The 27,305-nt window shown below is 40.7% G+C and overlaps 1 protein-coding gene across 1 annotated transcript; it reads left to right on the top strand.

Annotated features, from left to right (window-relative positions):
• Positions 1-8,229: 8,229 nt before the first annotated feature.
• On the top strand, positions 8,230-26,565 carry sec16a (SEC16 homolog A, endoplasmic reticulum export factor). The gene is made up of 30 exons (XM_037692409.1): positions 8,230-11,729; positions 11,912-12,063; positions 14,682-14,770; positions 14,930-15,047; positions 15,165-15,363; positions 15,686-15,869; positions 15,981-16,123; positions 16,342-16,403; positions 16,734-16,872; positions 16,972-17,214; positions 17,295-17,392; positions 17,494-17,575; positions 17,687-17,804; positions 17,900-18,011; positions 18,118-18,223; positions 18,393-18,533; positions 18,621-18,734; positions 18,937-19,138; positions 19,227-19,687; positions 19,781-19,825; positions 21,176-21,340; positions 21,418-21,489; positions 21,593-21,649; positions 21,757-21,868; positions 23,660-23,794; positions 23,917-23,999; positions 24,259-24,330; positions 24,711-24,770; positions 25,502-25,573; positions 25,667-26,565. Exons 1-30 carry the CDS (start codon positions 8,382-8,384, stop codon positions 25,739-25,741), a joined length of 7,059 nt encoding a protein of 2,352 aa, XP_037548337.1. The 5' UTR covers positions 8,230-8,381; the 3' UTR covers positions 25,742-26,565.
• The last annotated feature ends 740 nt before the right edge of the window (positions 26,566-27,305 follow it).

Below are 27,305 nucleotides of genomic sequence, written 5' to 3'. Positions count from 1 at the left end.
GTGTACTCAGAGGTGAGGAATGTTTTCACAAATACTGTAGTTCACTTAGCCATTCACCTAACACAAGCTTTTGCTGCAACCCATCATCAGTTACTGAAAAGGCAAACTGTCCTCAATATCAATTTTTTTTAAATACTTTTCAAACAATGAATGAATGTGAAACCACTTGACTACATACTCTATGATATGGTATCAGTACCAAGTCACAATATATGTACAGTAAAAATACAGTAGTTACTTTTGTTTTAATTGTTTTCATGACTTGAAGCTTACGGTGGCCGACAAGTGCAAATGCACAGCAAACGGCAACATGGGATGCAAACACATGAACGACGCAAACACCCAAAAAAAAAAAAACAAAAAAAAAAACCACAACTGAAACAACAACAAAATGCTGCAAAAGAAAAATTTGTATGGGCCCAAACCCCCTGTAATCATTATAGCGGAGTCCAAGCATTGGTCGAACCTCAGATCCAGGAGGAACTATGTGGGGCTATGGAACACTGGACCAGCTCTTTGCCTAGCTAGCATCCTTGGGGAGTCATGGAAGTTGGCCCATCCAGTCAACTTGTGTTTTGAGGACTTGAAGAAGGTGTTCGACTGTGTTCCTCTGAGTACACAAAGTGGGGTGCTCTGCAAGTATGGGATTGGGGGCCCATTGCTATGGGTTGTTCAGTCCCTACACAAGCGGTGCAAGAGTTTGGTTCGCATTTCCAGCAGTAAGTCAGACCCCTTCAGGGTCAGAGTTGGACTTAACCAGGGCTGCCCATTTTCACAGATTCTGTTCATAACTTTCATGGACAGAATTTCTCAGTGCAGCCAGGGGGCGGAGAGAGTCTGGTTCGGTGGCCTCAGGATTCCATCTCTGCTCTTTGCAGATGATGGTCGTGGACATCAGATGGAACAAACACATCTTACTCATTGACAGTGACTGTCGATGAGGAAGAGGGCCGACTCCAGAGCAGGAGGCGTGCCAAAGACACCATCTTAGCACCAACATAACTGGTTTGTTCCAGTTTGGAGTAAGCTGTTTGGGGGAAGAATCAGCTTTGTGTTGTGTGTTTCCTTGACTGATGAAGCCTTCCGGATGGAAGGTGAAACGTTTCAGCAAAAAAAGAAACTGTCCAGATGACCTGACTGAAAATTGTTGGATTGTATACCTGGATTATTGAGCATGGGCTTTTTTCTTTTTTTTTTACGATTGAAATGAGTTTCCTCCGCAGGGTAACTTGCCTCTTAGAGATAGGGTGAGAAGTTCAGTTATCCGGGAGAGTCTCAGAGTAGAACCGCTGCTCCTCCACATTGAGAGGAGCCAATTGAGGTGGTTTGGGCATCTGGTAAGGATGCTCCCTGGGCCCCTCCCTAGGGAGGTGCTTCAGGCATGTCCAACTGGGAGGAGACGTCAGGGAAGACCCAGGACACGCTGGCGAGACTAAGTCTCGATTGGCTTGGGAATGCCTTGGAGCCCTCCCAGAAGAGCTGGAAGAGGTACCTGAGATGTCTGGTAAAATAGATAAGAGATGTATGGGCCTCCCTGCCCAAGCTGCTGCCCCAGCAACTCAACTTTGGAACAAGCAGAAGATGATGGATGGATGGATGGATGGATGGATGGATGGATGGATGGATGGATGATTATTTTTCCATTTACCCTTTATTTATACAGGTAGTCTCATTGAGCCACGACAACTCATTTTCAAGAGAGACCTGTTTAGGGAGCAGATGGGGGTTAAGGGCCTTGCTCATGGGCCCAGAGTGGGGCGAATGAGGGTGGGGGCAGATGTGGGTGCTTCACCTACCCCACCCACATTTTTGATGTTGTCAGTACCGGGGCTTGAACCGCTGATCTTCCGCTCAAAGGCCCACCTTCTCTAACCTCTGCGCCACCACTCCAATTCTTTGTCCTGATACATGCTCAATAATCCAGGTAGATAAATTGACTAAGGTGGAATCAGATCTTATGGGTGGGTGCTTCTTTGTTGAAACATTTTGACTTTTCCAGTCTGAGGAGCTGCAAAGAAACATTCTTATATGCAGCACATTCTCATAGTGGATCAACTAGTTTGATGGTGTTTCTATAGTCCCCGATGACTTGTTTGAGGCAATCATGTTCAAAGTGGTTCAAAATGTTCTGATTCATGCTCAGTAATCCAGGTAAGAGAAAAAGAGACTGTCCAAAGGACCTTAACTTTGTTAGATTTTTCCACCTGGATCATTAAGCATGAATCAGGACATATTTGCCGTAATGTTTTTTGTGGTTTAAAAGCCACTGGGACATCATGTTTAGAAAATAAACATCTCAATTTCTCTGAAACTGCCACACCATATTTAATGACCACTGGTCTGGGTTTCTCCTTTTTACCTAATGACTGGCTGCAATCCAGTTTGGGTTTCTTCTCTGCTTTCAGCAAGGCCCTGTTAGGATCTAAAAAAGTTAAATCTGGTCCTCTGGACATTCAAAAAAAACCCAAAACAAAGCAAAACAACAAAAAATGTAGAGTTTTGTTAAGGGATAGATTTTTCTACCTGGATTATTGAGCATGCATCAGGATGCCCTGTTATGATAAACACATTACTCCAGGGCCTGTCTTGTGTAATATGTCTCCTTCTCCTTGACTCCTGAGATTGTGGGAATGCTGTCCTCTCTGTGCTACAAAGTCCTGATGACTCCTACCTTGTGCTCCAGTGGCTGATGAGAGTCAAACCACAAGTACACATTCTTTGTAAGAAAACAAAAAGTAGCTATTAACGTTCAAGTAAGACAGAAAATTAAACATTGGTTAGACAGTGACTTTAAATAATATAGCTTGCTACTTCATAGGAAAACTAGAAAGATAATACAAAGACAAACATGAAAAAACACATTAGACAATTTTGCCAGAATATTAAATTTTTCTGAATTTTGGGGATGGGGTAAAACACGATGATTTGGCACATTTTTAAGACCTACCTCTGTAAAGTCAAAACATCCCCAGTAATTTTAGTGTATATTATGTGGCTCTATCACTGATATTAGCATTTTGATAAGTAAAAAGGGTCTCTAGCAATTTACAAAACAGGCTAGTTTCTAAAACTCCTTTTGCCATAGCCTATTTCTAAAAAATTTCAATCAAGTTCACTAGAGAGGAGGATGCTGAGTTCAGGAACAAGCTCAGCATCCTCCTCTCTTGTCCACAGCCAAACATATATACAACCCTCCTTTGATCCAAGGCTGTCCTATCACACCTCAAATATTGTATATGCCACCTCAGTCATGGGCCCTTCTTCTTCTACATGTTGGTCTTCAACCCAATCAGAAGATGCCAATACCTCCTTTGCCTCCCCCCTCTGCGTCTCCAGAAGTCAGGTGAGGAAGCAGCTGGAGATACTGAACCGGAATAAGGCTGCAGGTCCAGATGGTGTCAGTCCCAGAGTCCTGAAAGTCTGTGCAGAGCAGCTCTGTGGGGTTTTGCAGCACCTCTTCAACCATAGCCTGATCCAGGAGAAGGTTCCAGTGTTGTGGAAAACCTCCTGCCTTGTTCCAGTACCAAAGAAACCTCACCCATCAGTCCTCAATGACTGTAGATCTGTTGCCCTGACATCCCACATCATGAAGGTCCTAGAGAGACTTCTGCTGACTCACCTGACTAAACAAACAAGCACATATCATGACCCACTGCAGTTTGCTTATCGGCATGGACTTGGAGTTGAAGATGCCATCATATACCTGCTTCAGCAAACTCACTGTCATCTAGAAAAGGCAGACAGCACTGTGAGAGTCATGTTCTTTGATTTCTCCAGTACATTTAACACAATCCAGCCTGATTTGCTTTGTCAGAAACTCCAGAAGACTCAGGTGGAGGCCTCAACAATCACCTGGATCAAAGATTACCTGACAAACAGACCACAGTTTGTGAGACTGAAGGGCTGTGTGTCTAATAAGGTGGTCAGTAGCTCAGGAGCACCACAGGGGACTGTACTCTCACCATTCCTCTTTCACCCTGTACACCTCAGATTTCCAGTACAAAACAGACTCCTGTCATCTGCAGAAATATTCAGATGACTCTGCAGTGGTCGGGTGTATCAGAAATGGACAAGAAGCTGAGTACAGGGAACTGGTGGACCTCTTTGTGGCATGGTGTGGAAACAATCATCTCATCTTGAATGTGAACAAAACAAAGGAGATGATTGTAGATTTCAGGAGAAACAGGAACAGATCCAACCCTATTTCCATCATGGGAGAAGAAGTGGAGGTGGTGGAGAAGTATAAATACCTTGGGGTTCACCTGGACAACAGACTGGACTGGAAAATGCAACAGTGAAGCGTCTACAAGAAGGGACAGAGCAGACTGTACTTCTTGAGGAAGCTGAAGTCCTTCAACATTTGCAGCAAGATGCTGCATATCTTCTATAAGTCTGTTGTAGAGAGCGCCATCTCTTCTGCCATCATCTGCTGGGGTAGCAGCACCAGAGCAAGTGACTTAAAAAAGGTCAACAAGCTCATAAAGAAGGCTGACTTAGTTCTGGGGACTCCTCTAGAACCTTTGGAGATGATTGTACAAAGAAGGATTCTTCATAAAATGAAGAACATTATAGATAACCCTCAGCACCCTCTTCATCAGACTGTCATACAACAACAGTGTCTTCAGTCAGAGGCTTCTTCAGATCTGTTGTAGGACAGACCGCTACAAGAGATCCTTCCTGCCCACAGCCATCAGCATCTATCACAACTCATTAATGAAACCAGAATGATGAGTTACAACAACATTTATTTTCCCTCTGGGATTAATAAAGTATTTTTGAATTGAAATGAATTGAATTCATCTTTATGAAGTAAACTACCTTATTGTCAATAACTTATGGATACTATAGAAAATGTGTTCTTTAGATACCAGTCAAAACAGTGATATTAAGGATTTTTCAGTAAATTATTGGGGGTACCATCCTTTTCAAGCCAATTATAGCACTGGTGCTCCAATTTTTGTACAACCAGGTGTAAAATATTGGAAAATAAATATCTTTAAAATAAAATAGGTTGCTTTAAACTTGCATTAAACTCATAAAATAAGCACTTTTTGACCGGTGGCTGCCCAGCTATAATGTGTTTATAGGGGGATCTGGTCCCATATGACTTGGTGGTCGAGTCTCCCTACTGGTTTGAAGCACTTCCGTTTTGAGGAGTGAGTTTGGAGTGTTTCTTACAGTTCTTTTGGGGGATTTTAATGTTTTAGGTATTTGTAGCAGTTTTTCCTTTACATTTCTTTGCTGTTTGTATGTTTTTTCTTCTGTCTATTTTCTGTGATTGCAGATTTTTTTCATGTGCAACTTTTAATTTGTTGCATTAGTTTTTTTTTTTTTTTTCTTGTTTTGAAATTTGCATCATTCATTTGTTTGCAGCACAGCGTGTTTGCGTCTGTCGGCCACTGTACTAGAATTCAATTCAATTTCAATTCAGTTTATTTATATTGCACCAAGTCACAACAGAAGTCATCTCAGGGCACTGAACAGAAACATTAATATATAAAAATAATAATTTAACATTATTTATCTGAGGAGCAGACTGCTTTGAATTTAACTCCATAGCAGAACTCTCATCTTGAGCAAGCATGAAGGCGATAGTGGAAAGGAAAAACTCCCTCATGAGGAAGAAAAGCAGAACAAGGCTCAGGACAAGCGACCATCTGCTTCGACCGGCTGGGTTTGGTAGGATGTTGGCAATGACAATGGCAATATTACATAAACTTCATGTACATTGATATTTCATTTGACTTGAGTGATGTTTTATCTTACATTATTTGCTGCTGTGTTTTAATATTTTTGCCTTATAGCCCATGTAGTCAGGTAGGATTAGTTTGGGTACCACACATCTATGTGTGTACAGTGTGCTAAGAAAAGCATGGTGTGCCATTATAGGTCAATGAATAATGTTGTAGTGCCCCTAAGTGGATTGAAGTGCATTGAACAAATTCTGTTGCTCTTTTATACTGATACTTTATATCCAGATAGACGCTTGGAATAGCATAATAGTATACTATTATTCTATTCTGTAGGCCTCCTTTTTTGTAATTTCATAGACAAATAAATTAAAAGATTTTAGCTAGTTTTTTTTTCTCCTTTTTATAGTGTTTGTAAGGTGTATTTAAATTTAACTTACATTTAGATTCTACATACAACTTGTTGATGTTTATTGTATTCCAAATGAACTTGTTGGTTTGTTTGTAAATTGACAATAATTGATTTAATTACAATTTGAAGACTTTTATTAAGCTCCACCCCTTTTTGACGTAACCATTGTTTGGGCCGTGACGGTGCTTGTACACGTAGCCTAGTAGGATGTGTCAATGGAAGATGGTGGCGGTGTGTCAGGCTCACTGCCCTAGACATTTGTAAGAATTTATTTATATCTGTACACATTTCCAACATCGGGTAAGCATAAATATACAACATAAATACTAACACATCACTCTGTACATGTACATATTGTGTCCTTAAGCGGGATTAAACTGTTATGTTGTGTTTAGCTTTTAGGCTAGTTAGCAGTTGTGCTAACTAAGCAGTGATGCTAAGGCTAGCTGACCAGGCAATGAACCTGTTAAACTACGCTCATCGAGGGGCAAGCGACGTGTAACTTTCGGTGTGTTCTTGTTACTGTGAAGTTCATACGAAAATGACAATACTTTGCTTATCTCACTTAACTCCATGTAAGAGCTTGAAACTTACGATAGCAGATGACATGTAACGCAACCCGTTAGCTGTCGAGCAAAGCTCTCTGGACTCAGTCTTTTTAGGCAACTTAATCATGTGTAACAGTAACTTCATGACGAATCAGACCAAACAGGATCGGACGAAGTTGCACAACAACTTTCAGATATTGGTGAAAAGTCGCCAGTTTACATAGAACTTTTCATGACTTTTTGTAATGGCGATGCACAGCTGTGGTTAGCTTACCAAGTTGAAACTGCTTCATTTATAACCGGTTCGCTAGAAAGATCTCGGATCACATATTGATCCTCCCCGCTTTAGACTCATCAGATTCTCATAGGTCTTCTAAATTTGCAAATCACATGTGAGGAATAGGAAGTTTTCAGCTAGAAAACTGCATAAGTCATAAAATCACACATCTTCTTGCATGGCTAAGTTTTGCTATTGTAAAGTTTTATGATTGCATAACAGCAGGGACACTGTTCCGCTTTGTGGTGTGTGTGTAGGCATGAACATATTAAAGATGACATCTTACAAAGGACTGATTTTAATAAAGCAGGTGCTTTTTATGCCCACTGAAGTTAATTTTGTTTGTGTGGTGGACACCAGAGTTACTTGAAAAGGAAAACATGAAAATATTTGCCTGCAATTTATACCTAAAGTCAATTAATCTTCAGAGTAAAAGTGTTCATCTTTTAAAAATGATAATGATCTTGGTTCATTTTGTTTTAGTCCTGGGTGAAGGATGTGAAATTGGACTACTTCGTTATTACTATTTTTTAAAGATAACTAAAAAAAAAATAGTGAACAAGAAAAGTAAAATGCATGAGATTTAAAATCTCTTCTACCAAAATATTATGCAGCTTTCTGATCAGCACTAATAACACAGCCATGCAATAAAACACAAAATAAGTGTATAAATATAAATATAAAGTTAACTACAGAAAGATCTGAACTACATGATAACTAGAGAAACCTTTGATATCAGAATATATCTGAATGCCACTGTCAACACTGTTCATATTATTTGTTGTTTCCAAGTCCTTTAAAATTTCTCTAAATTATATTACTACTATTTATATTATTTAAAATATATACAACTTGTAAGTGCACAATAGGGTTTGGAATTAAATGGAACACAACTTGAGATGACAGATAAATTTGAAGTACAATGGTGAAAAAGATGGTGCAAGGAGTTTTTGGAATAAAACTTAAAAAAAAAAGTTCTTACATTGTGATTTGTTTTGTCACAGAAACGTTGCAGACTGACAAATGTGTTCAAACGATCAAACTTCTGGAGTTTATGCAGCACAAGTCATAGATGTCAGGCAACTTATTTGATTCAGGCCACATTATGTGAATATAATTGCTTTCAATTAAAATTTATTAATTTTTCCCTTGAGTGTGGTAATTTGCACAGTAGCAGTCAAAAGTTTAGTCATGTCTCAATTTGTTTTGAATAAGTAGGTATGTTTAGGCTTTTGGTTTGTACTAAATGCAGTGTTATTTTAGAGCTGATGTAAAAGTTGCCACGTTGTTCTTTTTACACAAATAAAGGTGTGGTAAAGTTCATTAAAAGGATACATGTAGCTTTTGTGAACCACTCCCTCTTGCTTTTTCTTTATCCAGCTACATCTGACTTCGGTCTCTTCAGTGACGTTCTTAAGAGTGACCTGGTCTTCGGACCTGTCGGCTCTGTAGATATGCAACCCCCTCCTTGGGCTGGACCTCCAGGATCCAGTGGGCCACCTCCTTCTGGACCCAATATGTTCCGCAGGACCAGGCCTCAGAAGCAAGGAATAGCAGCGACTGCCACAATGCCTCCACCTACCCAACCCATGACTGATCCTTTTGCTTTTGGCAGAGCTCAGCCCCCTATAGCTGCAGGTGGACTTCCAACAATACCAAACAGTAACCCTCCCCAAATGCAAACCCCGCCTAGCACCATCTACTCTCAGCTTGGTCCTGGCCTGCCTCCACAACCGTCAATGCTAGAAAATATTCCAGCTGCACCAACTTGTCACCCACCATCCTCTATGCCAGGGGTGACTTTATTTAACCCTCGTAGTTCAGCATCTCCTGGTGTTTTCCCAGCACCGAGTTTCACAGGATCTGCATCTTCTAATAGTGAACAAGATTATTTTAATTCAAAATATCAGACACCAACCACTTCCACAGAATTGCCACATATCGCGCCAACACCTAGTGAGACACCTTTTAATCAGGAATTTCAAGGACAGCCTGCTCTTCATCCTGCACCCTTTCAGCCGCCCGCCCCTACTTCCTCGTCTGCCCAGTGGGTCCCTGATCATGGAAGTCGCCCTCCATCAGTTCAAAACTATTTCCAGCCAACTAGTGATCTTCCATTGCATTCTTTAAATGTCACTCCACAGACTCAGACGTATCCTTCCCACAGCCAGTCACCCCCTACACCTCCAGTTCAACCAAGACATCCACACAATCAAGCCTGCCTTCCCCCTCAAAACCCTGCAACATCTAATATTTCCCCGTGGCATGATCCAAATGGACCCCAGCAACAAAAATCACAATTTCAGAGTTACTTTAATCAAAGCTCTGAGCTCCAGGACATTTGGTTTAACCAATCTCCACAGGACTCAGGCTATCACCAAATGGCAATTGGTCCGAGCCATTCTCAACCTGTTGCAGACTCTGCAGGATATCAGCACGTGTCTAACACTGGGCATGGACCTAACACTGGACATGGACCAACTACCAGACCAGGGCCTACTTCTGATTCTGCCTCAGATCTATGCGCTCAGGAATCTGGTACACTCTCAATGTTTTTCAAAGACAGTGATGTGGAAAATGAGGAAACACTCTCTGATGAAAAAAATAAGGCATTAAATGGGGTTGTTGGTTTTTTCCAGCCTCATAGCAATCCACAAACGGACAGTGGTCATGCAGATGCTTCCTTGAATTACCAAGGAGTCTCTGTTCAAGATAATTCACACCTTCCCTATATGAATGAAAGCAATTCCCAGGGAAATCCTCAGAAGCCTCCTGATGCTCGGTTAGACCATGTAGAAAATTTGGAGTGCATCCCAAATCAGGAAGTATTACCTAGTGAGATCTACAACAGTACTGCTGTCACTGCCCCACATGGAGTGGACCAGTTTGAAACTGGGCCAAACCTGGAAACTCCAGATTCAGTTCCACGACCAATGAGATCTGCTAGTGTGTCATCCAATTATAGCAATCTGAGCCATGGAAGTGGTACTGGCACCCGTCGACAAAAAGGAGTTGAAGGCACCTTTATTCAGCAGGAAAGCCCACGTCTTGCTGATAATGCTAACCCATCTGCTGCTACTGGAGGCTACTTTGAGCAGATTGATACTTCTCCAGCTGGAGATGCGGGCAGGCAACAGAGTTCCCTAGAACAGACGTGGCATCCAACACCTAGCCCTCCAAAACCAACGGGCATTTTTCAAGCAAGTGCTAATAGCTCCTTTGAACCTGTGCGCTCACATGGAGTAGGGGTACGTCCATCTGAGGTGGATAGGGCTAAAATGGTGGCTGAAGGAGGCACTGACACATCTGGCAACTTGGAGCAGCCACCAGATAATATGGAAAATATTTATAGTCCAGGACGCCCCCCACCTGGAGCTACTGCTGGAGGTGGAATACCTCATCTGACACACCCAGTGGTTCATTCTCGGCCTTCATCTCGCGCTTTTGGGGCCAATCGTCCCTGTGAAAGTCCTGCTACTACTTTGTGGGCTCAGAATGATCCCACAAATTTGGGTGCTAACATCCTTCTTGCTCCCGCTGCCCCAACAGTTCTAGCTCCTTTACGAGAACCCAGTGCTGATGTCATCCAGCCACCCGAAGATGGTCCACTGGACCTGCAGCCTTTACAGAGAATCCAGCCAACTTGTCACCAACACTCGGAGAACTTAGAAAACCCACCAAAGGTGAGTGATTCAGAGCCAAATGACTCTCAAGGCAACCTGGGCTGTACTTCTCTCCTCGTATCTGGCTCATTTCATCAGCCTGTTTTAATTGCCCCACCTGTCTCCAATTACAATATGATTCCCATCAGTGCTCTGGCTCAATCATCCACCCTGAGTAGTCATGTGGAAACTACCCTACCTGAGAGATCACTTGCTCAGGGGCAGGGTGCTAGTTGTACGCAACCACCGTTTTTACCTTCTAAAGAAAATCCACTCTTTTCTTCCGGATCCATGACTTTCTGTTCATCAGCTTCTAACCAGGGTCCACTTAATTTGACTCGAGACAAAATGATTGAGGCAATATCAGAAATAGCTGCTTCACCGCAGTCCCAACCTGTTCATCCCCCTCTTTCAAGAAGCCAATCATTGAGTGGAGACAACCATTCTACTTTTCATGTTAATTCACCGTCTTCTTCTCTTGTGGCTGCTTCTGTCTCTAATTATAATCAAGCATCCAATTTTGAACTACTTGATTTTTCTATGCACCAATCACATGTCCATATCCAAGCGTCTGACCAACCTCCTTCTCTACATGAAATGCCTCCATCTAGTAATGGATTTTACCTGCAGGTCACCAAAGATGCTCAGCAGGGGGCAAAAGGGGGAGGAAATGCCTCTGCCCAAATCACAGCTTCATTACCTACCCCACAGGTACCATTAGCAAGTGCTAACATGCAGCAAACTCTAAATGAATCTTCTCAGACATCCGATTCTCAGACTGCACAGATAGGACAAAAAGAGGCTCATTCTGTTCCTGTGAGTGGAGCACAACCTCCCCCTAGTCAAAGTTCAACTTTAGCACAAGGACCTACTGCAGGGAGTGCTCCTATATCTGCTTACCCTCCTGGGCCACAAGGGCCAGTACCTTCACGGACTTCCCATCCAGCTTCAGCAGAGCCACCTCGACCACCTTCAACAGCAGGTAGCCATCAAGGTGGCTATGGACCTCCTCCTCCTGAGGCAGGACAGATGTATGGTGGTTATTATGGTAACTATGGCGAATATTCGGATAACAGAGCGTATCCTCCAGGCCAATACCCACCTCCATCTAGAGATCCCAGAGCACAGCCATACTATCAAGTAGGTGTTAATTTTTTATTTAATTTTTATTTTTGTTAACTTGTGAATACCCTTTTGTCATTTTTTTGACAATGTTATGCTGTCCACACAGTTGTGCTTGGAAAACCATTTATACATTTATAACAAACTGTTGTCATGTTCACGTGGGTTCTCTTAATGTATATACTCTTCCCCCCCCCCAGGATGGTTCATACCGGGGCAGAGCAGATCCCTGGTATGGCAGATATGAAGGGCAGAATCCAGGTTACCGTGATCCAAACTATCAATACAGAGAACCACAAACAGATCGGCCCAGCTCAAGGACTAGTCAGTACTCTGACAGACCCTCATCAAGGTTAGTAAAACTTTAGTATATTCTTACTTTGAGATATTTTGTACTTAATCATTTTTTAGCTTTAGACATTGGATTTTTTAACATTTATTTTATGTATAAATATGTACCATTTTAGTTTGACTACCTGACACACCACAATGAAAAGAACCTTTTGGTCAACTAGCAAATTAAGTGTATTTTTGGGATTTTTCTGACCTTTCTGACTGTTTCAACTGCTTAGTGACAAATGTAGCCATTTTTGCACCAACACCTGATATTAATCTATGCTTAAAGCAAAATATTTTTCCTTAGAGACTCAACTATCAGACAGAAGCAATTGCTGCACTACTGAGTGATCTACAAGAAACTGTAGCTTTTTTTTGGCAATGACTTTACATGCAAGTGGAACAAAACAATAACACATAATTTGGTATTTTGCTGCCAAGTTATGCTGCATTCAAAATACCTCTGAAGTGAGAACTCACATCTTTAATTCACATCATTTTCAACATACAGATTATGTAGAGCAAAACATCTGTTTCTATTGTGTAAAATGTCTTGTGAGACACTAAACTCAAATTATTTACAAGGAAATTTTATTAATTTTATTTATTTTACTTGCATTGTGTTGTCATGCGAAACATGTTGGCAACACGATGTATCAGTGGTTAACACTGTTGCCTCACAGCAAAAAGGTCCTTCTCGTGCTTGCGTGGGTTTTCTCCGGGTACTCCAGTTTCCTCCCACAGATCAAAAAACATGCATATTAGGTTGCCTTCAGGCCCTGACCTCCCTTGCAAAAGAGATATGTGATCTCAGTGGGATTTGCCTGGTTTAATAAAGGTTAATAATGTTTATAGTTGCATGGAGCTTCTAAATCTAGGCTACCACTGTCAGTCACCAATTGTGGAGAACTTTCAGTGAACAAACAGTATCACTGTAGACATAGCCAGATTACCTGACTCTACTTGGATTATCGGTCTGCGAAGATGGCGCTGGAAACGCATGCAAAAGCGGGGATGCCAAGCGTCCCCCTCCCACATCTGGCTCAGTCTGACCATCTTTCTTTGCTCCTCATCTCTGCATATATTCCTCTCAGGAGTAACATCAGGCAGATCCCAAAATGTGTTAATACCTGGTCAGAGGCTTCTCTCTTGCAACTGCAGGACTGCTTTGCAGACACAGATTGGAGCATATTCGAACAGGAAGACCTCTTGGATTTCACATAGTCCACTCTAACCTTTGTCAGATTCTGTACGGACAGGGCTGAGGTCATCAAGAACATCCGGATTGATCCAAACTGGAAGCCCTGGATGACCAGGCGCTACTGAAAGACCGTAATACCACCTTCAGGTTGGGTGACCAGGCCCAGTATTGTGTGGCCAGAGCAGACCAGAAAAGAGGAAATAAATATGCCCAAGTGGGCTACAAAAGGACGTTGGAAGATCACCTGGCTGACAACAATCCACGTCAGGTGTGGCAAGGCCTAAAATATTTCACCAATTACAACTCCTCTGTGACTGACGGTGTCAGTGCCTCACTGGCTGAAGAATTGAGTCATCTTTGCTCACTTTGAAACCACCTCTCCTCATACAGCCACACTGCCCCCACATTCCATGAGTCCTCTCACTATCCAGGAATATTAAGTGAGATCTGTGTTCAGGTCTGTGAACATGAAGGCTACAGGGCCGGATGGAATTCCTGCCAGTGTATTGAAGGCTTGTGCCTTTGAGCTCTCAGTGGTTTTTACTAAGATCTTCAATCTCTCCCTGGCACAGGCCTCTGTTCCACCCTGCCTCAAGCCGACCACCGTAATCCATGTCCCTAAAAGCCCAACCATCATCTTCCTCAATGACTACAAGCCAATCTTGTTAATACTGGTGGTTGCCAAATGTTTTGAGAGGCTGTTCGCACAGCATATCAAGAATTACCTCCATCTTGCCTTTGAGCCCACTCCTTTTCACCATCTATACCCATGACTGCATTCCCTCTCATCCCACCAACACCACCATCAAATTTGCAGATGACACCACCTTGGTGGGACTTGTAACTGGGTCGGAGTATAGGGCACAGGCGCAATGGTTGGCAAAGTGGTTTGCCAGGAGCAACCTGTCACTCAATACCAGGAAAATCAAGGAAGTGGTCATGGATTACAGGAAGAGCAAGGCCTGACCTTTCGTGGTTGGTCAACACCACAGTGGTGGTTAAGAAGGCCCAGCAGTGAATCCTCTTCCTGAGAGTACTTAGACTAATGTTACAAAAACTGCTGGTCCATCACAGAACAAAATAGGAAACTCGAGAAATAAGACAAAATAGTTATTTTTCTAGAAAAAGCAGTTATTTTAAAAACTACATTAAACCTGTTCAGCACCCACTGAAAGATGCTGTTTTGAATTTTATGTTAAAGGCCACCTTTTTTCTGATACAACTACTGTATGTTTGCATTTATGCTGGAATACTTTGAGCATATTGCTTTTTCTAATTTTGTTTAAGAAAATTTTACCCTCTGTGTTACTTGGCCTTAAGTAATTATCAAAATGAAAAAGAAAAACCAGACATTTTAAACAAGTATGAGGTATGACTTTAAATATGTTTTTGTTTTTTGACTTGTAAAATATCACTTTGTATTTTCCCCAAAGGCAAGGCTATCCTGATGATTACCAACGAGCAAACCAAAGTGCCTACAGTGATTATTATGCAGAATATCCCAAACACTATGATTATGGAGGTATGAGCTGCAAAACTAAAACCTACAAATATTTTCTTGTATATTTTTAATCTGAATGTTTTGCTTGTGAGTGTTGCTAGATAATGCGCTAAAATGCTTTATGTATTGTTTTATTAATTCTGAATCATCTTAATTCTCTTAAATTTTATTTTATTAAAGGATACAATTATGGAAATTACGACCCACGATACAGAGGATACTACGATCATTCGTATTGGTCATATTACAACGAAGCGTACAGAAACAACTACTATAATCAGCAAATGTATCCTGCCAGGTATGCGTTAAACCTGAAATCTGACCTTGCCAGATATAAATCTTTGGCTGTTTGTACTGTTAACGTGAGTCCTAGTTACTGCTGTTTTATTCACAAATGTGGTCTTCTTACTCGTAGGAAAGAAGGATATGATGATCAGTGGCGGTACTATCCTGGTTATGATGCCAGTTTTGATGATGAAAACCAACGTAGTAGAGACCCGTATGGCGATGATTTTGATCGACGCAGCGTACACAGCGAGAGGTCTGCACACAGTGTGCACAGCTCCCACAGTCAGCACAGCAGACGGAGCAGCTTCAGCTCACGATCCCAACAGGTAAATTGTCTTCATTTAGTCATCTTAAAAGTCTTGTGATTCTATTAGCATGCTCAGGTAGTGCACAGGGATGCACAGATAGTCTTTTTTTGAAGGTATTCCAGTCAATATTACTACTTTTATGGAACTCGTTGCCTGCCAGAAACATTGCACATACTTTTACATCAGCTTTTATGGGTCTGTTACACATAGATATATAAAGCCAGCTGAAATTATTGTTTTAAATGGTCAACAACATGATTAACTTCACAACAAAACTTGCTATATATGGTATGTAACTTATCATGATTTTCTTTTTTATTTAATTATTTTTATTTTCCAGAGCCAGGTGTACAGGAGCCAACCTGACTTGGTATCAGCAGCTTATGACACCACATCATCCACTCTGGCTGTGGACTACTCTTATGGGCAATATCCGAATCAAACCGATGCCTCACAAAACTACAGCCAGTACCCATATACATCAGAATACACTTCAGACAGTAACTGGGTTGCTCCTGAGCAACGTAAGTACACAATCACCACTGAACTTTTTAGGGGTTATACATTTCTAAATTCTAACCTTGTTTTTTGTACAAGTTCAGGTACTTATTTTATGAATGTTATCTTGCCTATAGCTCCCCCTCGTCCTGCGACCCCAGAGAAGTTCACCATACCCCACCGCTGTGCCCGATTTGGACCTGGTGGTCATCTGATTCAAGTCCTGCCTAATCTCCCCTCAGCTGGACAACCTGCTCTTGTCGATATCCACAATATGGAGGTACATTTTAAAAGATCATGCCGTATTGTAGATAGCTATTCATTGTTTTGTACAAAGATTTTAAACTAGACACAAAATTGATTTTAGGTACACGTTTTGTGTGGAACTCCTGTAATACTTTAACTTGGGATGTAATGGTGGTATCTCACTTTTATGTAGCAAGTTTATGTTTTGAATATAGAAAGGTTTTATGTAGGATTTCTTGGTTATATTTTCAGACCATGCTGCAGGACACCACAGATCAGGCTGAACTGCGAGTTTTCCCTGGACCCCTTATTAAGTGAGTATATTTTACTAACTTTATCACACTTTACTAACTATAACTTTAAAAAATGCCCACTGAAAAGATTGGCTATTACTATTAAATCATATAATGTAATGCAAATGTAACATAATAGGACAGTCAGGATAAAATGAATGTGCAATACAATGGAATGCTAATCTGCAATCACTAGAATAGCCATAAATGTTGGTTTTCCTAAGAAAGTGGCAACAGCTTTAAAATGGATCCAGAAAATATCTGTTTACTGCTTTTAAGTTTCTTGATACTAAACTATGCAATACAAAGATTAGATTGGTGCTTGTTATCCTAATATGTACTTGTTATCAGGCAGGAGACCCATAAGGTGGACGTCATAAAGTTTTCTCAAAACAAAGCGCTGGAGTGTTCTCGTGACAACAACTTGTTGGACAGAGACTCTGCCCGCCTGCTCTGGGACTTCATTGTGCTGCTCTGTAGACAGAATGGGGTACGTCTACGCAGATGTAACTGCAAATAATTGTATTTAATAAAAAAAAAGAATTCTTATTATGGGTTGTAATTGTTATTATTTTTAATGTTTTTGTAGACTGTTGTTGGAACAGACATCGCTGACCTTTTGTTGAAGGAGCATCGCTCAGTTTGGCTTCCAGGCAAGAGTCCCAATGAAGCCAACTTGATTGATTTTAACAATGAACCTCTTGCACGGGCTGAAGAGGAGCCTGGAGCCGGACCGCTGTCGCTTCTGTCTGACACTTTTATGATTGTCCCTGAAAACGTTGGCAAGGAAACTGAACGTTTCAGGGAGCTGTTGCTGTTTGGCCGCAAAAAAGTAAGAAAGACGCGTGTTAACTGTATATCAGTCGTTCTTTTTCTTGCAATGAAAAAGTAACTGTCTGGTCTTTAAAAAAGGATGCACTGGAAGCAGCCATGAAGGGAGGTCTCTGGGGTCATGCCCTGTTGTTAGCCAGTAAGATGGACAACAGGACGCATGCACGTGTCATGACAAGGTAAAGTACCTCAGATTATTATAATTTTCGTAAAATTGTATTTATGCAAATTTAAAATTATATTTGACTTTTATTCTAACTATGTTGTGTGTTTTGTTTAGATTTGCCAATAGTTTGCCTATGAATGATCCTCTCCAGACAATGTACCAGTTGATGTCAGGAAGGATGCCTGCATCAGCCACTGTAAGTTTTTGTTAAAACTGGTCTCCTGTAACAGCGTTTTCACAGTTATAGTGTGCAGATCTACACATCCGTAGAGCTATCTCTGTTATTAAATTTATTGAATCCATGCAGTGCTGTGGAGAAGAGAAGTGGGGTGACTGGCGTCCTCATCTGGCCATGGTGTTGTCTAACCTCACTCACAATCTGAACCTGGATACTCGCACAATCACCACCATGGGTGACACTCTTGGTGAGAAGGTTTTAGAAATTTAAATTAACAGCATTAATATTAGTACTTGCAGCCATTTCATTTCATTACCTTTTTATTTTGGTTTGTTTTTACAGCTTCTAAGGGGCTGACGGACGCTGCACATTTCTGCTACCTTATGGCCCAAGTTGGACTGGGAGTTTTCACAAAGAAGAGCACCAAGATGGTTTTGATTGGCTCAAACCACAGGTAAATCCAGTAAAATCCCACTCAAAGCTTTAATTTTCATTAAGATTATCATAAAGTATGGATAAAACAACCCACAAGTCATTTTATCTTTGCATCTTCTCCTCAGTTTGCCCTTTATTCAGTTCGCTACCAATGAAGCAATTCAGAGGACTGAGGCCTATGAGTATGCTCAGTCTCTGGGCTCCCAGCCATGTTCACTGCCCAACTTCCAGGTAACTTTTATTAGTGTTACTTTTAAATTTTGTAAAAACCAAAAGAACACACCAAGAACCTTAATCTATTATAAAATGGTCTTGCTTGCATTGTCTCAGCTTTACATTATTACATTGTTGTCTATGCTTGGAATATTCCTGAGAAATAATTTATTCTTTCTCCCATCAGGTGTTCAAATTAATCTATGCATGCCGGTTGGCTGAGGCAGGCCTGTGCGCCCAGGCCTTTCATTACTGTGAAGTCATCTCAAAGTCTGTCCTTGTGCATCCCTCGTACTACTCTCCTGTGTTCATCAGCCAAGTCATTCAGGTTTGTTTTGGTTCCTACTGGAAACTTCTCATGCGTTTCTTGTTTCTTTGGTAAACGATTGACATATTTCACTTCTGATGCCTCCAGATGTCAGAAAAACTTCGGTTCTTTGATCCACAACTGAAGGAAAAACCTGAGCAGGAGTTGTTTATTGAGCCTGAATGGTTGATTCGCCTCCGACAGTTGGATGGACAGATAAGGGTGAGGGGGGTGGGACGGTTTAGTTTTTTAAATTTGTTTCTGCAAGTCTTAGTCAGAGATTGTAATTTTTGCTATTTGAGACCAGAGGAAATAATATAACTATGACATTCTTAGATTAAGCACATTTAATTTAGAACTGCTACTTTTTCAGTAGCTGTCAGGTGAAAATTTAGTTAATGTTTTTTCTTCTGTCTTTTTAAAGACTGGACTTATCACTTACAATGTGGACCGATCGACACCTGCACAGTTTGACGGCAGCAGCGAATGTTCTGACTTGGACCAACAGACTCCATCTGAACCTTACAGCATGCTGGGGGAAGTGGATGGCCATGCTCCTAATAACCCTCTTATGAGTTCATTACTGCCAGGGCCTCCACCACAAGGAGTGCAGTTAATGCCCCCAGGTGTGCATGGATGTGTTTTTGTTTAAATTTTTGTCTCTTTGTCTCTTTGTGCTGCAAAATAATCTTATTCTGCTTTACTTTTTTGCAGCTCCCACTTCAATTCTTCAAGACAAAATGGCTCCTCCTCAGCCTTTACTCTGTAATGATGCGCCACAGGTTTACCCAGTACCCCTTAGTGGACCACCAGGCCAGGTCCCTATGCCAGGATTTCATCCACAAGATCCTGGCCTTGCCCCTCCCCCCTTCCAACCTCAATCTGAGCAGTTGGAGGTCTATCCAGGAGCCCATCAGCAACATTTTCCTTCTTCACAAGAGGGACAAATGTCACCACACACATTTCCTTCACAGGTGCCACATTCACCTATACAGATGATTCCCCTACCGTTACAAATGCCGCAGCACATGCCACCTTCTCCTAGCCACATGCCACCTATGGAGCAGCCTTCCCTGGCTCCTCCAGAGATGCACAGTGCTCATCAAATCTCAACGTCCCCACCCAGGAGCTCCTTCACACCTCAGATGGACTTGTATGACCATATGGCTAACATGGTCAGTATTTGGCACTCTTTTTATGATGCACATCCTTTTGTTTAAGAGCGTGGCACAGAAAATGCTTACTCGATTGTCTTTTTGGTACCGCAGGCTCCTGGCAGAACTCGAACAATTTCACAGTCTTCAATGCATATGGTATGTTTGTGTTCCACCAAAGGTGCTCACAAATGGTACAATACACAAATAAGCCAAAACATTAAACCTATCTGCATATTAAGAGCTCTGAAATGTTGACGCATGTGCATTACATCTAAGGTAGTCCTGTTGTTTGGCAGTAGAATAATGACCTCTAAGGTCCTGTTCATACCTGGAAATATATATTTGGTTTGGGTGATTTGGTTGCAGTTGGACAGCTGTGATTAAGGATGTGCACACTTGGCAGGTGTTGTGAACCCCAAACTGTTTTTGCAGTTAGATGTCAATTACTACAAGCCTGTGACGATTCTGAAAAACTTACAAAATATTCAGACATTTAAAATATATTATTCTTTTGACATTACCACATTTCAGAGCTATTTGAGTGGCATATTTGTGGCGTTAATCTTAATGATTTTAATTACATAACAGACACAGTATGGGAGAACTATAATTCATTGATTGGTGACTTCACAGTGCCTTGTGTCAGAGCAAAGACTGAGTTGAACGTGAAACTGCCACAGTGACAGCCATTAGTTGTTTTACTCCATTTCACTGTAAATATAACATTAGCACTGTGTTCAATTTAATAAATATAATTCATTTCAGTTTGTTTATATAGCTCCAAGCCACAACAAAAGTTATCTCACTGCACAAAAACCTTCACGTACATAAAAATGTCATTAATAATGTTATTTATCTAAGGAATGCAACCTAATCCTAGTCAGACTGTTGTTCTATAATTGACACATCACATTATAGCTTACAATGACCACAGCACGTTCAACCAGATTGTGTTCAGAGTACCAAACATATGCAGATTAAAGGATCTAGATCACATTTTAAAGGAGTTTGAGTGAAAACATGTTAATGCAAATTGAGGCTGTATACACTTGTATTTCTTGCTGAATGCAATCCGTTGGCTAAGGATGGATTTTAGTGCCAGCTATGAACAGGATCTAAATCTTTTGGATGGTATGGTAAGGTCAGTACACATTAGGCTTTTGCTAGTTTTACTTGGTTCAGAGTGAAGTATGCAAACCGGATCAAATAGTGAGGCTCAAAAGGCATTCGTGTGTCTACTCCTCAATATGAGTTTTCACAGACTCTAGCCAAACAGCCTGTTTAGCTCACACTCCTGTTTAGAACACCGTTTAAATTAGCTTGAATATATTTTAACTGAGGTATTTGGGAAAAACCCACAAAAGCACAAAAATAAGAAGTCCACACAGAAAGGCCTGCACAGCTGAGATTTGAATTGAGGCTCTATGATTAACACAAGTGAAAGGGCTGGCTGCATCACTAAGCTGCCTTTTTCCTGTATTTTGATCAGTATTTTCTGTCGTGCAGGCATCGGGACGCAGCTCTCGCAGAGCATCAGAGTCGTCAACTCACTCTGGTGGAAGAGAGCGAAGCAACTCTGCTGTGAAACAGGTGTCTCCGCCGCCTCCCTCGATTCCTGAACAGCCACGTAAAGAAGAGGCCAAGAAAGCCAAGAAAGACTTGCCTGAAAAGGTTCACTTTTTACATTTTGGCTCTCAGATCTTAGTCTTTAGTCTCAGTGTTGAATGCAATTTTTCTTTTGCTCACAGAAAAGCTGGTTATTTTGGCCCTTTGGAAAGAGGAAAAATGAGGCTCACTTGCCAGATGACAAAAATCCCTCTGTAAGCTGCTTTATCTACATTTATTATTTTCTCACCACTTTGCATGCCATATGATTTGTTTTCAGTGGGTGCTTTTAGTTGAAACTTTTGAAATCTTTGTTAGATTGTGTGGGATGAAAAGAAGAACAGATGGGTTGACTTGAATGAACCTGAAGAGGAGGTCAGTATTTTTTTTGTTTGATTGTGTAAATGTCTTGTATTTTTCATCATGTCTGAACACGGTGCAAATTAACCAGTCCTGGTGGCTTTGTCTTCTCTGTTCTGTAGAGTAAGCCCCCTCCTCCACCTCCCACTGGTTTTCCTAAGATGCCTGGTCCTGGAGGGCCCACTGCTCCACCAAGTAGTGGTGCACCTGTCAACATTTTTTCCAGGAAGGCAGGTGAGTTGTTGTTTTTATGTGAATTTTTCTAAACAATGTGAGGCATGTACAGAATTTTATTTTTCCAGATGTTTTCATTTCAAGTCAGTTTATTTATATAGCGCCAGGTCACATCAGAAGTCATCTCAGGGCACTGAACAGAAACATTAATATATAAAAATAATAATTTAACACATTTAGTAGATAGCTGTGAAATTTATTTAATTCTGCTTTTAATATTCTGGCCCAAGGTTGGTCAAATGGGGGAAATTTTATTTTTAACATAATTTTCTGTGATCTTTATATAATTTGATATTTTTGAGCACAAATGTACCATGCTTGCCGCTGTACACGTTGCACCACCGTATGTCACGTCTGTTATGCGTCACAGCTGATCACTCGGAAACGTGGGCCGGTGTCGTGCTAAAAATCGATTGGCTGCCAAATGGTGGCCGCAGGAGCGTGCACGGGAGGACTTTAACAAGATTAACTCTTAAATTCAATTATTTGTTTGCTCAGCATTATAGTAAAGCTGTGTCTCAGTTGAACTTTTCCTTAATAATAATAATAATAATAATGTCATCACAATGTCAGCACTGTATGTTTCCATACAATGGCGAAATTAGTCTCTGCATTTAACCCATCCACCACCAGGTGGTGCAGTGGGCAGCTATTGAAAGCGCCCGGGGGGCATTTTGGGGATGAGGCGTGCTGCCCAGAGACGCCACGTGATGTGCAGTGACTGGGGATCGAACCTGGGACTTTCGGGTCCCAAGCCGGCTGCCCTGCCTCTACACAATCTCGGCCCCCATATTATAAATGCACTTTAATGGTCAAATCAGCTGCATTTCACCTGGGTGGCGGGGCGAAATTCAAGGATTCAAGGATTTTTTTTTTTATTGTCATACCAGCTCACATTTTCATGTTTGAGGTACGAAATTCAGACTCAGGTCCCAGATCAAGAAACCTAACAAATAAATAAATACAAAAGAGTATGTGTGTGTGTGTGTGTTTGCATGTGTGTGTGTATAATACATATTGCCGCCTGCTTGAGGGGAGGGGCTGGAACAGACTGTGCAGGATGAGTGTAGTCCTTCATGATGCAGTGCGCCCTCCCCTTGCATCGTGAAGTGTAGAGGTCCGAGGTGGTGAAAGGCTGCTCCCCACAGTCCTCTGTGCAGCCTTAACCACCCTCTGCAGAGCCATCCTCTTGGCAGCAGAGAATGCTCTCCACCATACAGCGATAGAAGCTCCTCAGGACAGAGCTCCCACTAACAAATCAGCTGATTGGACATTTGCTCCAAGAGTTCCGGAGCGAGACGAAGGTGGCTTTGTATGGCAAGCAAAGTGTCTCATTAATAGCCACTTTTGCCTATTAATGATACACTTGGCTTGCCATATGACTCAAGCACCTTCTAGTGGCTGAAAATGGTAGTGTTCAATATTTTCCATGTCAGAATGAATGAAATTGTCAGATCTCAGCCAAAAATTGGTTTATAAATATGAGGAAAAAAACACAAGTCTCTCCTTGTATACGTCGCAGGGCATGCTAATTTATGCAAAAAGGTGTAACTTGTACAGTGAAAAATACGGTACACCTTGTTCTTTTTAACTAAGCTTTGATGATCATGTCCCTAGCTAAAATCTTGAAGTTAACCACAATCAGGCCAAACTTGATTTTTTATTTAAATTTATTTATTTTTGCATACGTTTGATTTTTAGGCTGGTATCTTTTAACAGTGATACATGACAACTATGCATCAGTACGTGTTTCTTTTTAAGTTTACTACTCTGATGTATCCCTCTCTGTAGGTACCAGGAGCAGATATGTGGATGTTCTGAACCCGAGTAGAACCGTCAAGCCAAGCGGAGGCGCCCCTCCAGTGGACATTTTTGCTCCTTTGGCACCAATGGCCATGCCTGCTAACCTGTTTGTGCCTAATTCAGGTGTGTGGCATGGCATCAAAATGGAACTGTTAAAAATGTATCAGAGATTTGTTGGATTTGAAAAAGAAGCTACAAAGCAACTTACAGTGATTAAATGTTTTATTTTTCCATTTCTGGTGAAGCTCCTGATGATCTACAACCTCTGGAGGGAAGTGAGGGAGGAACTCAGGAGCAGAATTCACCAAACTCCACCGCTGCTCCACAGGTTGATTTGTTTTATTTAGTATTTTTTTTATTTTATTTTGACATTTATAAACAGAATCACTTTCTGGCTTTTTTAATTAAATTTAAAAGTCTCAGGATTTGGATTCATTTTATTAACACTTGATAGTTAATAGATCCTCAAAGTTTGATTCTCATCACACATTTGGTGGTTTGGGAGGGATTAAGCCAGTCTACAGAAAATACAAAAATAATTCAACTTAACCAGAAAACTCTCCTCTGTATTATTTTGATCTGCTCAGATGTTCAACCCAACTTTGTTACCACCAGCCTCAGAAGGTCCTCCTTGTCCTGATGGTTCTCAGTCTGGGGAGGTAACGCTCATTTCCTTTATAACTTTAGCTATAACTGTGCTTCATGCCTCCAGTGATATATGGTGCTTGACAACTATCAGCCAGCTTTTTTGTTAATTAACGTAAGAGAAAAAACTGAGAATGCATGTATGTCAACTTAAAATCTTTCATCTTCCATCCGTCTCATGCTCAGTACCTGAATACTCTCATTTTGTAACACATTTTACTGTTTTCTTTTTTCCAAAAACCCAAATTTTCTAACGTTGATTTACCTCATTTTTATTCTGAACTGTTGAATAGTGAAAACTGATCTAATCAAATGCATGAAAGGTTATTAATATGGGTTTGTGGTTATCTATTTTCTGTTTCCCTCCTACTTCTTCTTTTTTTTTTTTTTTTAGCTGTCACGTTCTAGCTCAATGAGTTCTTTATCACGTGAAGTGAGTCAGCATTTTAACCAGGTATTTCTAGTCGGGCGTTAAGTAGTTCCTCATTCTTTCCCGCCTTTCTTTTAAGATCCCATAATCATCGTCGTCATTGTGTTTTATCGTTTACATCCTAAATCTTTGCTGTGCAACACATCCATGTCTGCCTGCTCAACCACCAGCTGTTTCCAGCATTTATAACTAAACTTTGGAGCTAGAAAGAAAAAAAGCTAAATGGAATTGTCAGCTGATAAAAATCAAACAAAATTGGATGTTCTGATGGATGCTCGATAATCCAGGTAGAAAAATCTAAAAAAAGTTGTCTGGTTAACTCTAAACATTCAAAAAACAAAACAAAACAATGAATGTCCAGAGGAACACACTTAACTTTTTTAGATTTTTCTGTCTGGGTTATTGAGCATGCATCAGGATATTGCTAAATGAATATTGCGATCATGTTAAACATGCCAATCTGGTTATAAATTATATAAAGAGTAGTGAGGAGAGCTGAGTTTAACATGCTGGAGACAGTTGCAACGATGCTCTCAGGAGAACGAAGCGTTGCTAACCTCACAGCCTGCATGGCAACTAAACATACGTTTTGTAGCGCTGCCTTATTGTGAAGTCATCCAGCGTTGCTTTTTTCACTCTCCTGTTTAGTTTAGTTTTTTTATCCCAGAATGACACTGGTCACATATCCTCTTGATGATCTGCTGTACAAACTTATACAAACTTGTAATCACTGTAATCCACTTCTCATTGGACAGAATCATCCTGTCCAGGGACCTCCACCTGCCGGAGGCGTCACTTTTTATAACCCTGCACAGTTTGCACAACAGGTGTGGTTATAAAACGGAAAGCTGCTGTAATTTTCAGTTGCTTGTATTTTTGCGTCTTGTTCACTTTGTGATTTTTTTCTGTGTTTGATCCAGACAAGTGCACCATCGGGAGGTGGACTACGTTCTGGCCGTTTGGGCGGTCAGCGCCAGTACCCAGTGTTGAAGTAAACATCATCCAAGGAAAAGATTGTCAACAGCCTCGCTGGACAAACTGAGACTCAGAGGAAATGAAGCACATGGACATACTGCTCTGTCTTAAGGACTCTTCTTTTTGCCTTTACACAAGAGGAGCTTCATCACATCATGATGGTCTTCGTCCAGCTTAACCACTATTCTTTTCTTTTTTTAAGGCCCAGTAGATGTCACTGGTGTTGTGTTTTGAGCACAGTGTCTTTGAAGGGCTTATTCCTGCAACCAAACAGGAAAACTTGTAGAAAAATAATTTTTATCCTGTGCTTATCCACGATACACAAACTGTGTTGGCATAATTTAGTGTACGATAAATGTGTTGCTCCATTAAAGCTGCCAGCATCCCCTTAAAATTCACTGGTAAGATCATCTCGTCTTGTTTTACGCTTCTGTTTGAGCTCCAGATGTCTGGGTGTGTGAAGGATAGAAAGAAAGTGGCACCTTTTATTTTCATAATGTAGACTTGTATGTGCAGCTTTTTTTTTTTTTTTTATTTATCTGGAAGTGGCAATTAGTGTGAGAATGATTTGTGTCAACGTGCTTTGTGTTAGCTTTTTTGTTTCACTCGCCCTTCAAGAAAAGAAGCATGAGACAGAAAAGTTTTAGGACGCTGCTTGTTTCACGTATTTATTTAAATGTAATTTTGTTCTCCCCCCCCATTAGCCGATCACCTTCAAAGATGTCACGGTCTTTGTCCACATTTATCTCAAAACTTTGAGCAGAGAAATTGAAAGTGAAGCAGTGGTCAGAGCAGCAGAAGCCAGGGTTAAAGATGCATTTTAAACAAGAAAATGAAGCTATTCAGATATTTGTATATCAGACTGATTGTATTTATGAAACATAGGCTTAAAAGAAATGTGTGTGTGTGAAAAGCTACTAATTTTTAAGTCAATACTTTGTCAAAAAAATGCATTTATGGTTCAAGAAATTACAATCATATTCTAATTATTTGTATTGACTGCTTCTGCATACAAATAAACCTTTAAACTGTAAACGGAGTTAGTTTTACTCTAAATGTGTCTCGTCATTGACTGACTGGTGTTCCTCTTAATGTAGTCTTCTGTCGTCTCGTGTTTAAGTTTGTAGACATCGGTTTGATTTTTTCCAGATCAGGTTTAGTTTCAGAGGCACTTTTTAAGATTTTCATGAAGAATTACAAACAAAAACAGAAAGGAAACAAATAGTAATAAAGATATTTTTGCTCTGTAGCATTTGAAAAGATGTCCAATGGTTTCATTTACTACATAAAATAAGATTCATCACCATTTTTTGTTTCCAAATGAGTATGTTAAATTTTAATCTTGAGTTTACCAATAAAAAGCACATGGATTAAAACTCAAAATCAAGAGTCTTAGTTATGAAATGTAATTTATTTTGAATATTTTTTACAATAAAAAGTATTTCACTTTAGAACAAAACACGTTTACATTTTTATTTTTTTTAATTAACATTAAACATAATTGACAAGCCTTTATTCAGACAAACTAGTAACAAAACTCCAGCTGTTCAAAACAAACTCTTGAAACTGGGAAACAGCTGAGAC

The sequence above is a fragment of the Nematolebias whitei genome, chromosome 18, assembly GCF_014905685.2.
Source record: "Nematolebias whitei isolate Nwh7 chromosome 18, NemWhi1, whole genome shotgun sequence".
NCBI classification, from domain to species: Eukaryota; Metazoa; Chordata; class Actinopteri; order Cyprinodontiformes; family Rivulidae; genus Nematolebias; species Nematolebias whitei.
Note: the sequence above shows the minus strand (reverse complement) of the source record. Positions and strands in the feature narration are given on the sequence as shown.